General features: G+C 35.3%; 2 protein-coding genes across 4 annotated transcripts; both read right to left on the bottom strand.

The window, feature by feature from the left end:
* Positions 1 to 458: 458 nt before the first annotated feature.
* On the bottom strand, positions 459 to 5,175 carry LOC140818218 (uncharacterized). 2 transcript variants are annotated; one of them, XM_073178115.1, is made up of 4 exons: positions 5,039 to 5,175; positions 3,113 to 4,857; positions 1,715 to 2,760; positions 459 to 712 (listed from the first exon to the last, which is right to left on the bottom strand). In XM_073178115.1, exons 2-4 carry the CDS (start codon positions 4,586 to 4,588, stop codon positions 592 to 594), a joined length of 2,643 nt encoding a protein of 880 aa, XP_073034216.1. In that variant the 5' UTR covers positions 4,589 to 4,857; positions 5,039 to 5,175; the 3' UTR covers positions 459 to 591. The 2 variants fall into 2 exon arrangements, with proteins under 2 accessions (XP_073034216.1, XP_073034223.1); XM_073178122.1 differs by having other exon boundaries at positions 3,113 to 4,836.
* A 1,262-nt stretch (positions 5,176 to 6,437) lies between these two features.
* On the bottom strand, positions 6,438 to 9,171 carry LOC140818206 (protein ENDOPLASMIC RETICULUM-ARRESTED PEN3). 2 transcript variants are annotated; one of them, XM_073178103.1, is made up of 2 exons: positions 9,036 to 9,156; positions 6,438 to 8,367 (listed from the first exon to the last, which is right to left on the bottom strand). In XM_073178103.1, exon 2 carries the CDS (start codon positions 8,260 to 8,262, stop codon positions 6,865 to 6,867), a length of 1,398 nt encoding a protein of 465 aa, XP_073034204.1. In that variant the 5' UTR covers positions 8,263 to 8,367; positions 9,036 to 9,156; the 3' UTR covers positions 6,438 to 6,864. The 2 variants fall into 2 exon arrangements, with proteins under 2 accessions (XP_073034204.1, XP_073034198.1); XM_073178097.1 differs by having other exon boundaries at positions 6,439 to 8,326; positions 9,036 to 9,171.
* Between the last annotated feature and the right edge of the window lie 5,977 nt (positions 9,172 to 15,148).

Genomic DNA, 15,148 nt, shown 5'->3' with positions numbered 1-15,148 from the left:
TAAAGCTGGGAATATCTTACACATTTACAAGGATTATTTTATGCTACATCACAGTGATTTTTATACAAAATGTTCGCATAAACATCTAAATTCAAAACAAAGAACGTATGATTCTTCAGTGTTAATCTTGAAAAAAATTTAGTCTGCTCGACTAAGCAGATGTTCATGTAGGATGATTTTGAAAAATGGGTGTGGCAAACTTTCTCTAAAAGAAAGTAAACGTCCCCAGGGTTATGGAATACCAAATAGCTTCGATCTTCAAAATGTTCAAATCTATCCATTACTATTTTTTTTATATCCATCATTGCATTTCATCTCATGCTCTGCAAATAGTCGAATCACATATTTGAAAAATTATTTTCGAACTTAATTGATAGCATGCCATTCGAATATGCTTGTGAACCATGAGACACAAACAATATACCTAATCTAAAATGCAAAATTCAAGTAAACTGTGGTCAACTAATTAAATCTCCTTTGTATATATAGATAAAAGAGAAGGAAGATACAATAACAAGTCCAGTTTACAAAACTCATCTTCGGTAATGTCAATTTCCTTCTCTTCTCCTTTTTTTGTTTTCTTTTTTAATTTCACTCATAAGACCAAAGAGATTGTACATCTGGAGTGGAATATAGACCCCCAATGTTTGCGGGTCTATTCGATGGAAGGCTTCCAGCACCATCTGTTGAACCCTGCAAACTCCAATCTTTTCTGCAAGGGAAACAACACAAGAAGATCAGCACCACAAAACAAACCAAGATGTAGGCATCACAGCTATAGAAAGCAATTCATCGAATAGAGAAACTTGTCTGAGCTTGGCAAACGAAAGCATGGAAACAAAACAACTCATGACCTATATGTGATAAGCTAATGCGGAACAATGTATGAATCATGATTATCATGTCATGCATTGCTCCACCAACTGCGAATGGAATGTAGACATGAAAGCAAGAACAAACTCGTGCACTGTTTGCTCCCAAATAAATGAGCAATTTTCAAACATGAAGATATCCCTCCAGATAAACAAGTATAAAAAACTATCACTTCGTGAAACAAAAGCCTTTCCCTTCCACGATTGCCCCTGTTTCTCCTCACACGATCAAAGCTTCAATCCCCTTGCCCCATGCCACTAAGTTACTAACCACCACTTGCAACACCGTCATCACCCATCAAGTTTACAGTCTTTAACCACAGCACATTCATCACCAACTTAAACAAGCCATTTCAAATCTTACACATCTCCCTTTTTTGATGACCCTCAGTTATCAAAACCCCCATACTCAAAGAAATTGAAGTATGGGCAAGACGAGCTTGTGAATAAACAAATAGACAAGGATAAAGTGAGGTTTTCGAAAATATAATACAATTATGTTATGGCACTAAATTAGTTACTCCTGAAATTTATTTTAAAATGAACCAACAACAGACATCTTAAAACAAAAACGAGCTTATGGTGGACAACAACCCTGAAACTAAACTTTGCAATGCATCTTAATTTCATTATTTGCATGGACATGACTTTAAAGTTTAAACAGCACGAGCAATCTCTATACAAACAAAAATGACATTGTCATAATCGTGATGATGAAGATGGTCATACAGCAAAACACAATTAAAGCAGATCATATTCTATATGAATGTTCAGAAGTTCTTATTTCACCGTAACAACTAAGAGATACAAGTTTAAAATAGAATCTAGTTTACTGTTCTTACTTTGCCCACAAATTACTTGTAGACGTCTCAAATTTAGTGGCACAGCCATCGTAATCTCCATGGATGGGAGTATTCTGAGTAGCTTCTTCCTTAGATTTCACCAAAACATGATTCTTCCCACTTGGATCCAGTCCATATAAAGGTTTTGGTAACCATGGACCATCTATGCTAGCAGGCAAAGAATCATTATATTTTCCACCACTCTGATAGTTGCCAAATAAAACATCAGAAGAAGAATGAGTGCCAGGAATGACTTGCTCATCATTCTCAAATAGTGAAGCTATTGTCTTATGAGGTACTGAATTGACATCTTCCTTCTTTGGCTCGTTCATTTCCGAATTCACAAACCAGTTGACATGCCCACCCAGCAAACCTAGACCATCCTGAACAATAGGAGAGCTTTTCCACATCTGCCACGTTCCACTATCATTCGCATTATTTGAGTAATCATTAGGCTTTGGAACTCCAGGGGAAACCAAAGAACTAGCACGCTTTTCCTCAGAAACTCGTGATCGTGACAAAGGGGACTCAATGGGTGATGGCTTGGTAGTTTCAGATGGTGGAGTTATTGTCTTCACAGCACATGGTTTATCCAATCCTAGATCTGTCACAATGCCAAGGTCCATCTGAAAATTCTCAAGGGATTCAGAAACAGGCCCTAGCAAGGATATGGGATCAGGAACATAACAAGGATCTTCAAAAATCTCCGACTCCTCTGGCAAAAATGGATGTGGAGCATCACCTATCTTAGAAAACAAGGCAGGAGAAGGTATTGGAAGATCTGTGCTATGTCTCGTTGATCCAAAAGGGCATGGATGTAGAGCGACTGGTGATAACAGTCCAAAAGTGACAGGGTTGTCATATGATTGTGGTTCAGTAGTTTGGCCAGAATAAGGCGGGCTCTGAACTTCTGTCAAACATTTCACATTTGGTTTGCTTAAGACATTAGGATTAGAGGGTAGAGAAACATTGGATGAACTGGTAAATAATTGTTGCCATGATTTTTTAGGCGCTGTACATGGTAATGGTTGAGATTCAATGAACACCTGCAGTGAAAACATCAGCAAAAAATGTAAAGACAACGTAATAGAACAAGAGAAAGACATGATTAAATATACCAGCATATTGTCTAGAATTTACCTAACCAATATAAAAATAATAAATAAAGTTCTCTGAAAATCCTTCTCAATTTTTAGTTTAGGGCCTTAGGCAACTGCAACAGAAACATATTCTAATACACCATAAGGGATTTAGAGATATCATCATTCACAACTAGCGAAATCAAGATCTTCTACAAAACCATATTCTTCTTTATAAACTTAATAACTCCTTTAAAATTGGAAAAAGGCGGAGCCTCCAAATTGAAAAATAAATAAGAAATGAAATAAGAAGTAATACTGGGCGGCTGGCAGTCTTATCATCTCCATTTACATTTGATCTCCCAGATACACGATCTGCAGTCTCTTTCTTAGACAAAGAAGTGTGAGAATGATCTATTGATATGTTAGATTTCTGCTCTCTTGAAAAAGCAGATGCATTAGCACTCTTTCCAAAAAAACTGCCTCCGGCGAATGCTCTGGAAGAAGATAAAAAACTGCCTCTCATGCGATCCAAGTATCTTGTTCCTGTATTCAATCTATATTGATTGCTTGCAGTAGCACTTCTAAAACCATGCCCTGCTTGTGTGCTGTGAGATTTCATACTTTCAGGTAAATTTCTACGTTGTTCCCGTCCATCACCTTCCTTCTTGTTTCGCTCACTTTCCTTAGCCGATCTCTTTTCCAACTCCTCCGCATCGGAATTGCTTTTACTGGATCCTCTATCTCTTTCCTTTTTTCCTTCCTGACGCTTCCTCTCAGCTTCTTTTTTAACATCATTTTTCTTTGCCCGAGGGGACCCTTTTCCACAGTCTTTCTCAGTCTCCAGTTTTGAATCACGCAATCTCCTTTGCTCTTCAACCAACCTAGAAACCTCTTCTCTCTGTTTTCTTTCCTCCTCTTCCATAAGCTCCTTTTCTAATTTAGCTTGCCTCTTCTCCTCAGCTTTTCTGCGAGCTTTCTCTCCTCTACTTTCCAGGCCATTCGCTTCATTCTCGCTTCGAGTATCCAGCATCCCTGTGTATCGTGCATCAGTTGAACCATCATCCGCAGCAGAACTAACCCCGAAAATCTTTCTCCAACGCCACATTATAGTGAAGAAAAATGATGCAACCGATTTGCAAATAAAAACAAAAAGGCGAGAATAAGACTTCTCTGCCAAACAATGGTCATCCTCGCAATGAAACCCACAACCATTCTTCTTCCAATAACTCGAATTTCCAGGAAAAGGTGCGCCAACCAAGCTGCCATCCTCCAACCAGTCCTGGCCACACATCAGACCATCACCTGACCAAGTCTTCCCATTCAGTATCTTTCCACCTTTCCCAACCAAATCATATAATATCCCTGACTTACCCATCCCCGGAGGCACAGGAAGATCCAGAACTGGCCTCTTGGAAATATGGCCACAGTAAGAGCACATAAACTTGCCCCCACCTGGATTTTGATCCCTGTATGGAGTAAGACAATTCCTGCACCTCCGTGTGGCTGTCTTTCTCAACTTATGCATTTGGATAGCCTCAAGCCTCTTCCTCTCCCTAAAAAAGGCATTCCTCCTGACCCGCCATGCTGACAACTGAGGCATCAGAACTTCATACCAGAACAAAGTTACTAACAGCACGAACAGACAAGCAAGCCTGGGCGATGTGATTTCAAAACGGAAAGCAGGTGGCAAGAGCTGCGACAAACCCCATAACCCAATGAGAGGTATCACTAGCCATGGCAACATGGTAGCAACTCTCCGCGACCACTTTTGAACCACGCAAAGTATACACATTATCCTCCTTGTACCCCAACCCTACTCCCCAGTCTCGAATTTGACAGTAATTTCAGATCAGTACCAACTTCCCCAAAAGAAAATATCAAAGATGTCTCGCAAATCCCTCTATGAAATGCCACCTCTATATGATTCCAAAAACTATCCAAGCCCTGTATTGGAAAACCTGTCAACCCAATCCTCCGCACTTGTTTTTCCAAATTCTTCGAACGCAATACAAATTCCAGCGTTTACTCCAAACCCTAAAACTGCGATTCGAGTCAGAACACCTAAAATTTCACAAAGAATGCTTATATTCGTTATCAGATTACCCATATACAATAACTCATCCAAAAGGTTTTCGGAACCGTATTCTTTAAGCTCCGAAACCCAGCGGACAAGAAACGAATAATTGCCAAGTATAATGCTTTAAAAAAATCCAAAATGTATATGATAAATTTAAGCACTCACGGACGTCACGATCGTCTGAGACGCGGCGGCGGCGAACGTCGATTGAAGCATCGATGGCGATGATATGTGAAATTTTTTACGGCAGAATTTTTTCCCCGCGAGTAAGAGAGAACATGAAGCGAAGTGAAAATGTAGATTACCGGATTTGGTGTTTAATAAGTTTGAATGTGTTGGACCGAAGTAACTCGAAAATAAACCGGTCCCTTATTTTTATCATTGGTAATAATATAATATTGTGAGAGGACATTTGATAAATTTGTTTTAAAATTCTCAAACTTTAGTTTAAGTTCGGTCTTTATCAAAAAAAATTATATGTGTTTGTATTTTTAAATCCAAAAATATATATTTTTACATTTTTTTGGGTCTCTGTGTTTTTTCGACATAAAACATTAAAAATATGATACTAACATATAATATTTGATTATATTTTAAAAAAATACTAAAATAAGTCCAAATTTTTAAAATATTTTATTTAAAAAAATATAGACAAAAACTTTTGTAGATGGTCCCACAGGTCGTATTTTGTGAGACGGATCTCTTATTTGGGTCATCCATGAAAAAATATTACTTTTATGCTAAGAATATTACTTTTTATTGTGAATATCAGTAAGATTGACTCGTCTCATAGATAAAGATTCGTGAGACCGTCTCACAAGAGATCTACTAAAAAATATAAGTAGTTTTGGCGTTCGGATAAATGTTGATTTTTTTTTAAATTTTTTTTTTAAAAAAATACAAATAGGAGCAGAATTCAAAAGTAAAAAATTATTTCTAAAAGCAACTTAAATATGTGTTTTTCAAAAAATCTTTTGCAATCAAACGCTATATCGTCTGTTGGCTTCTCTAGCAAGAGGTGGTGAGAAACAAAAGAAAGGTAAAAAATATTTGTAAAATAAAAGTCAAAGTTAAAAATACATGCTAAAGTTTGAACACAACCATAAGTCGGAAATCAAAAATATTAATAATACTTCATCCTATATATTTAATTTAAGTCAGATAAAATTGTTCTTAAATTTACTTTTCTTTTTTCTTTTTTTACAAAATTTTGATTTATCTAAAAAAAATGCTACACTTTTGTATGGCAACAACAAAAAAATTATTTTTAACATTGTCATCACTTTTTTTATCATATGCTAATAATAAAATATAAAATAAGTAAAAAAATATTACTTTATTTTAACTTTTAATGTTATTAAAGTAAATCCAAATATTACTTGGTGAACATAAAATTTTGGTCAAGATTTATTTTGACGAAATATGTAGAAATATATATATATATATATTATATCATTTAAAATGTATAGCAAAAAAAATCAAATACGTTATAACTTTTCTAGCTAATATTTAAATAAAGTATACTATTATTTCAACATGTTAGGTATACAATATATCATTTGTCTGCAAACCAAATAAAGAAAATATAATCAAATTTGTAGAAATAATTGGAAAATTTATTATAATCTTAACAATTAATTAGATACAAAAAATTAAGTTTGGAGTATGATCAACAATTCGCGCCCGCCCACCGCAGATAACACTCCCTCTTATTCGTGTATTATTGATTAGAATAAAGGAATACACGAGAACCAGTTCAGTTCTTCAAATGGGCCAAGGACTGGTATCAATTTCCTTCCTTTTCTTTTCTAATTTCAATCACAAAACCAGAGAGTCGCACATCTTGGGTCTCAGCAAACTCCTACCTTTTTCTGCGGAGGAACCAACACCAGAAAGGAAGTCCAATACCATGCAAGAAACACAAATGTAACCGAGAGGAGCTCTATCCGCTGTAAACTACACCTCCACACAATTGGAGTAAATGATCATAATCAAATAACTGAGACGACACCAGAGTTGTAAGAACTTTGCCAAACCTCAATCCCCTCGACATTTTCTCGAGTCACGAAAAGCCTATCGCCGCCACCCTCGATTTTCTTTATGATCCCTCTTTCGGAGTCCTCTGCTTTATCCACATAATTCCTTCTATACGACTCTTCACTGGTAGTTCCTTCATCTTCATCCGCCACCGTTCTTGACCACACCTCCAGCTCCCCCTCTCTCCCTACAAAAGCTTGCTTCCTATAACAACAGATCACAAAATTTCCACTACCATTTCCTCCTACATTACGCATACTCAGGTTCTTCTCTTTCAAATAAACCCATGGATCATCGCTTAATTTGCGTAAATCTGCTACTCCAAGATCACCGGATTTCGAGCAGAGTTTGAACAGTGACAGCCTATCATAATCTACAGCCACATCAGCGAACGAGTCACCAAATCTGCTGCTTCGACCTGACCCTGGTTCATTTGTCTCCCAAACCACCTCTCGGGTCCTCGGGTCCCATATCCTGATATAACCCGAGTAACCAAATGCGCCTGAGGTAACAGAGCTCCCGACCAAAATTCCCATCTCTGATAAAAATGCAAGCTTTCTTGGAACCATGTTTTTTGCTGAATTTCCCATCATTCTCCCAATCTCGGAGGAAATTTTCATAGCTGATTTATCTATCCTCAGAACACAATTCTCTCCGTGCTGGCACTCATAGGAGGCGTAGATTGAATCCTCCGAGTCAGCAATTGCGTGGACTCGAGCCTTGTATATCCTGACATCGGTCGGGTCGACCCACTCGAACGAATCGACTCGGCTGCCATTCGCCATATTGTAGAGATGTAAACCCCATCCAGATAAGGAACAGACAGCAGCAATCTCGGGTCGGACCCGCTTCACCGAGGTGATGTAGTCTAAATGTGTCCGAACAGTAGCGGTGTGGCTCAGATTCCAATCGTAAACCGATATCTGCCCGCCATGAGCGACCCAAAGTGATCCATCAGAGTCGTTAGCGTTAAAGTCTGAAACAACAGCTTCGGAAGAGGGCCTAACGGTGTTGACCAAAGAGGCGTCGATGCCGTTGAGTTGACTGGGTGCGAGTGCGGACTTGAGTTGAGACTCGATGCCATAGTAAAGTGCCTCGTCGATTAGCTCCTGGTTGGAGAAGTGTTTGGCAGTGGAAGGGAGATAGTTAGACCGGAGGAGGGACAGTAAGACCGAAAATATCTCTGGGTCACGGTCTATAAAAATCTCTTCGTTGATTGACCGGTTCGATAGTGCGAATAACAAAGAGTCTGGGCCGCCGGATCTTATGGTTGAGACAGTGGTCTCGAAGAGCTTGCCGCCCACGTTCAGCTTGATGCGGTCGCTGGTTCCAACGGTGGGTTGCTCTGCCATGGACAGTGGTCCCAAGGGGCGGCTTCTATGTGTGTGATAAGATTTTGAGACTTAAAAAGTTCTCCTGTAAAAATGGACAATGATTAATGAAAAAATCAACCAGAGCTGCAGAAAAGATAAATAAAATTTATTTATTATACTGGCTTTGTTCACATATCATACTTTGGTTAAGTAACAAAATTGAAATGACCAAGGCTTCGAATATTGTTATTTTTCGTATGATAGTTATCACGCAAAGTATACACATTATCCTCCTTGTACCCCAACCATACTCCCCAGTCTCGAATTTGTAAGTAACTTTAGATCAGACACAACTTCCCCAAAAGAAAATAGTCAAAGATGTTTCGCAAATCCCTCTATGAATGCCACCTCTGTGTGATTCAAAAAACCATCCAAGCCACTAACCTCTTGGTCGAAGTGATATAACTTCTACCATATTTGGGAGAGGTCATGGGTTCTATGCCTACAATTTCCCACCCCTTAATAATAAAAAAAAAATACTGCTATCCAAGCCATGTACTATTTCCAACCCTCCGCACTCGTTTTCCCAAATTCTTCGAATGACCCTAAAACTGCGATTCAAGTCAAAACACCTTAATTTCACAAAGAATACTTAAATTCGTTGTCATATTACCCATATACAATAAATCATCCATAGGATGCTGAAACCGTATTGTTTAGGCTCCGAAACCCAGCGAACAAGAAACGAATAATTGCCGAGTACATACTACTTCAAAAATGAAAATAAAAACTATGATAATATTTGTACTCACAAAATTCGCGATCGTCTGCCAAACGGCGGCGGCGAACGTCGACCGAAGTACCGATGGCGACGATTTGTTATATTTTTCGACTCCCGAATTTTTTTTTCGCCAGCGAGAACATGGAGCGAAGTGAGATATAATGTAGATTACCGGTTTTGATGTTTAATAAGCCGGAATGAGTTGGACCGGAGCAACTCTGAAATAAACCGTTCTTTGATTTTTTTGAAACAATGGATAGTGTTGTGAGACACTTCTGTCGGCACATATTTTTTGAAAATAAATTTTTACAGAATTTTTTTTTTGAAATAGATCGAATTTATAATTAATAAAAAATGAACGAAAAATATTATTATGAAATAAAATAATTCTTACAGAAATAAAATAATTCACCCACCACTCCCTAATTTTCCTGAAAAAAACCAGCATAAAACCCATCGGGTCCTGGTGATTTCCAAGGACTCATATCAAACAAAGCATCCTGCGAATTATATACGGAGGATCCAAATAGTCACACACAGGACAAGAGCCAGGATCTTACATTCGATTCCAGCAACTGCCCGAGCCACACAATCTGCTGCAGGATAGTGAGTAGTAAAAAGTGTATCAAAATAATCGAGGATCAGAGAAAAAACACCCTGAAAAGCTAGCAGTAACCCGTTCAATATTGTTGTTGTGAAGTCCCTGAATTCTATTCTTCTACCAAGGAATTTGTTGTACAATAAAACACGTATTACAAATTTTACTGGTTAGATGTTGATTTCCGCCTCATTAGCTCATATAATGTGATGATCATCAGAATTGTTGCTAAATCTATGGCTAACCGTCTCAAGACTTGTATGGATTCTATATACACTCGGAATTTCGACAATGTTTTTCTTTAGCTTGTTCATTTTTGCGACCTCGTCATATGTTACAATAAGGCTCTTGGACACGGTGTTTTTAAAATCAAATCAGATCGGTCAGTTCGATCGGGAATCGACAACTGCTCTGGTCCGAACCTACTCTATAAACCATTTCAATGGTCAAATCGATCAAGAACCTATATGACCGATAGTCCTCCGGTTAAAAAACGGCACGATGATTCAACATTTTTTTAAAAAACATTGATTTTTTTAAAATTTAATTATTTTCTTATATTTATTTTTAAAATTTATCTTTTAAATTGTATACATGATTATATGTATGTTGTTTTGATTTTAAAATTTTAAAAATATTTTTTTTTTATTATTTATATGCATATTATATTTGATTATATGTATATTGTTTTGATTTTAAATTTGGATATATATGTATTTTTTTATTATTTATATGTATATAATATATTATTTACTATATTATATTATTATTTTATATAATACAATAATTTGTTATTCCGACCGCCAAGTTGAACGGTTCGATTGATTGAACTGTTTTTATAACATAAATCAGTTTGATCATCGATCTGATTATGAAATCATGACTAACTAGCTAACGTTTCATAGAGTGCGGTTCGATTGATTGAACTGTTTTTATAACATAAATCAGTTTGATCATCGATCTGATTATGAAATCATGACTAACTAGCTAACGTTTCATAGAGTGCTAATGTTTTGTTTTTGGTTCCCCCCTTTCAGGCTAGGACGAGAGTGTGAATAAATGGCCATTTTGGGTCCAAAATAAAGGCTTCTTTTATAGTGGGATTTCATAAAAAATAATGTACTTTATTGGACAGTTCGCTTTTTGTGGGTGTATAAACAATCAATTATAGGGTCCAATTTTATTTTGAAATGATCGAGGGCTTCTTTTGTGTGTGTATGTATTTCGAGAAAATTGGTTAAATAACCTCGGTAAACTCTTTTTTTTAATAAAATGACATTCTCAAATGTATTCGAAATATATTTGAAGAGCTCATTTTCTTAAAAAAATATTGACCGAGGTTAAAATAAAGTACCCTTATGTATTTCCACCCTTTTTCACTACATTTATCAAGTACATCTACCATTCCATATTCTAACATTTTTTATTTGTAATGGTTAAAATTCACTATAATGTACAAAAATTGTAATTGGTAATAACAAAAAAAGTAAATCTTTTTAAATCGCATGTATGATCAAGTGCAATGTTGCATTGAGACTTTTTTTAAAAATAACTATTGCGGAGAAAAATAAATAAGATAAAACATTAAGCATTGCATAGACCATACTCATGTACTTTACATTATATCCGAAATATTTATTATATAAAACAAATGATCTCATTTCATACTACAATCCGTAAAGTTATGTTTGAATTGATGGATTTGAACTTGTCGGACGATTTCAAAATGATTAGTTTGGAGAGTTAATCTAAATTTGAAACAATAAAGTTTAATTAAAGAAACAAAAGAGATTTCAATCCTTGATTTTAATTTTGAGCTAAACAAATACAATGAATCTGATATATGAATTTGACATAGAATCCACTCAAATCATTCCATCCATATACAACCTAAAAGATTCGAGACTTGGAACGAACTACAACCATACAATATGTCGAATGTTGGAGCTTCCAAAGTTGATTTGTATGTGATTATGAAGAATAATTAGTGAACACCTTAATATCAAGACACCATAATTTGACTTAGAGTAATCCGTGAGACGGGTCAACCCTACCGATATTCACAATAAATAGTAATATTTTTAGCATAAAATGTAATATTTTTCATAAATGACCCAAATAAGATATACGTCTCATAAATACGACCCATGAGACCGTTTCACACAAGTTTTTGTCTTTGATTTAATGTGAATGCGAAACCGATAGTGCACGCCTGCTGTTGATTTCCTGATTATTTTTATTTGATTCATAAGAGCTTTGTGAACTCGACGAGATTTATTCGTGATTTTTTTTAATAATTATTATATGAAAAAAAAGTAGAATGTTGATTAAATAATCGGACCGAGAAAGGACCCGCCACATATGGGAAAGAATTTTTCTCTATAATGGGATTATTATTTATTCCTATTAATTTTTTTGCCTAGAAATTATTATTTATTCTAAATAACTATATCAAACAAACATGAAAAGACAAGCCCATGAGTAAAAAGCAGTGTTCTAAAAAGCTCGTTTAAGCTTGAAGCTTGGCGAAAACGCCCGCTTCGGAGAAAGCGGAAAAAAAACGGTCAAACTGTAGTTTGACCGAATTAAGCATAATTAAGGTGTTTGATTAAGCGTGCTTAACTACAATTGATCGCATCTATTAATTTTTTTATTTTGAAGGTATGTTTTTTTATTTTAAAATAATAAATTAGGTTTATAATTTAGATGTTTATTTTTTAATTTTAATTATGATTAAGCATGTCTGATAATGATTTGACAAATATTTAACATTTTTAATGTGTTTTAGTTGCAAAAACAAATTAAGATTGTAATTTTGATATTTTATGATTTTATAAATATGAGAATTAATGCATCAGACATAAAATTTATCATATTTATGTATTATTTTATCTAATTATTGGTTTGAGATAATTACAATTACACTGAATATAAAAAACGCTTTTTCACGCTTAAGCCTGTGCTAATCTCGCTTAAGCTTGAAAAGCTTGGAGCTCGACATCCGCGCTTCGGGGCGCTTCACGCCTTTTAGAACCTTGGTAAAAAGACAGATATTGAATGATTTTTTAATTTTTATTTTTTGTCGCCTCCTTTTTAAATTTGTTTTTTGAAAAAAAAAATTTGACCAACTTTCTTCATTGTTTGATAAAAAACTAAAGGGTGCAGAGACATATACGCGCTTTATGTCTGTTTGTTGAGATTAATAGTTTATTATTAGTCCAAAAATTATAATTACTAACTGAGGTGGAATTTTTTTATATTGTGGCAATTTAGAGTACGCCGATTGTTAAGCTCACGAGTTTGGAGAAATTCTTATCTATATGTTGATACTGTTTCATATATCGTAGATATCAATTTTATAATTTTTCCTACTGCTGAACATGTTCATAGTAGATAAAAGATAATCCGTTAATATCTGTCGTCACTCTTTTACGGCTCATCTAACCAACCAGATCAAATGATGCAACGTTGGCAGTTTTGACGCACAAAAATTTTTCAGAAGGTCACTCATCACTCTACTACTCTCAATCATGTAGGCTTAGCCTATCACTATTTTTTTCTTTTTGAAAAAATACTTTACTCTTAATTCATATATATATATATATATATATATATATATATATATATATACACTCGTCACAATATTACTAACCAGAATGAAATTCTCGAGAATTATAAATAATTTTATGGAAGATTGAACTTCTCCAAATTCATTCAAATCCAATGGTTTTCCTACATGAGAGAAGTTCTCCCAATTTAGAATAGAAGCAGCCTCCAAGTACAAAGACTGTAAACTTGAAACCATCGTCGACGAAACTACAATAACAAACCAACATGACGTCGTTTTGCCATATTGGAAGGAGTATTTTATTTTATTTGTACGCACATTAAATTGAAACTAAAGAAGATTTTACTTGACCTTCTCAGAGATGCTTATAATCACGATAATCAATGTAAAAAGTAACGAGTGAGTCTCATGTGAAACCGTCTCACGGATCTTAATCTGTGAGACGGGTCAACCCTACCCATATTCTCAATAAAAAATAGTACACTTAGCATAAAAAATAATACTTTTCATGGATGACCCAAATAAGAGATCTGTCTCACAAATACGACCCGTGAGACTGTCTCACACAAGTTTTTGCTAAAAGTAACACTGATTAAAAGGGTTATGCTTCATATTAAAAATAATTCTAATTTCTCAACATACCATGAAATATACGTTTAACTCGTGGGATGTGATAGATAATACAATTTTTTTAAACTTCATTTATTGTAAAAACTAAACAAGCATAAGATAAATAAGGATATTTAACGTCATCTTTTACACTAAATAACAATCATATCATGTCATATAATGTAACCACATGCATGGAAAAGTTACGTAGTACATAATTAAAAATTAAAATTGAGTAGATCTCTTATGACCTATCGCGACGCACCGAACGTTGAACGTCGTCTTATGGCACCATTTGGCGACGCATAATGTGCTCAGCGTCGCTGAAATAGCGAATCATGTGCGTTTATTTTCCCCCCTTTATTTTGGGTTATTTGGCGACGAAACAAAGCTAACGTGTCACGAAATGTAAGCATTTAACGATATAGAACACACTGAACGTCGCTGATACGTGGCGGGAAATTTTCCCACCAACATTCTAGGTCCTTTGGCGACATGACTCAGTTAAACGTCGCAGAAAGATAATCCTAGAGCGTCGCAAAATTGGTAAATCTTTTCACGACGCGTATTGGTAACTCTTTTCACGACGCGTAGCAAGCGTTGCCAAATTTTTTTGATGAAAAGTTATTTCATTGGTACATTTCACGACGCATTGTATACTCAAACGTCGCTAATGCGTGGAGAGTCTTTTTTGCTACGCGACTCATTGGCATTTGTGCGTCGCCGAATAGCTTTTATTTTTCAATATCAAGGAATGTAAACGAGCTGAGTTACTCGTGAGCTTTTTGGACCGACTCAGAAAATATTTAATTTGAATTCATTTTAACTTAAGCTCAAATTATTTTGGTCTATATATAGTTCTCGAGCCGATCGCGAGCTTTGATATCTTATTAATATTTATTAAATAAATAAATTTCAAGCATTTAATTATTCGAATAGCTCGCGAGCAAAACATTTTACAATTTTTCGAACTTTGAATCGAGCTCGAGCCTGATTATATGTATTACAATCCGAATTCGATCCATTAATTGTTTCATTGTATTCAACTCCATTCAGTTCATTACACATCTCATATTAACATCTGAACTTAATATATTTTCCCATATTCCATTAAGTTTTAAGTGTGTCTCATGATAGGGGTGTTCAAACTTTTGTTAAAATCAGAATTCAAATCGAAAAAATAAGTAACAGAACTGAATCTAACCGACAACCGGGTTTTTTTTTTTTTATTTTGGATACATCATTAAATATATTTTTCTATATTATTAACTCTTCCAATACGAGACTTTGGTTGAATTCTCAAAGGCAAAAACTTGTGTGAGACGGTCTCACGGGTCGTATTTGTGAGACGGATCTCTTATTTGGGTCA

Source organism: Primulina eburnea, chromosome 2, assembly GCF_022965805.1.
Source record: "Primulina eburnea isolate SZY01 chromosome 2, ASM2296580v1, whole genome shotgun sequence".
Lineage (NCBI taxonomy): Eukaryota > Viridiplantae > Streptophyta > Magnoliopsida > Lamiales > Gesneriaceae > Primulina > Primulina eburnea.
This window is presented reverse-complemented; position numbering and strand designations above follow the sequence as displayed.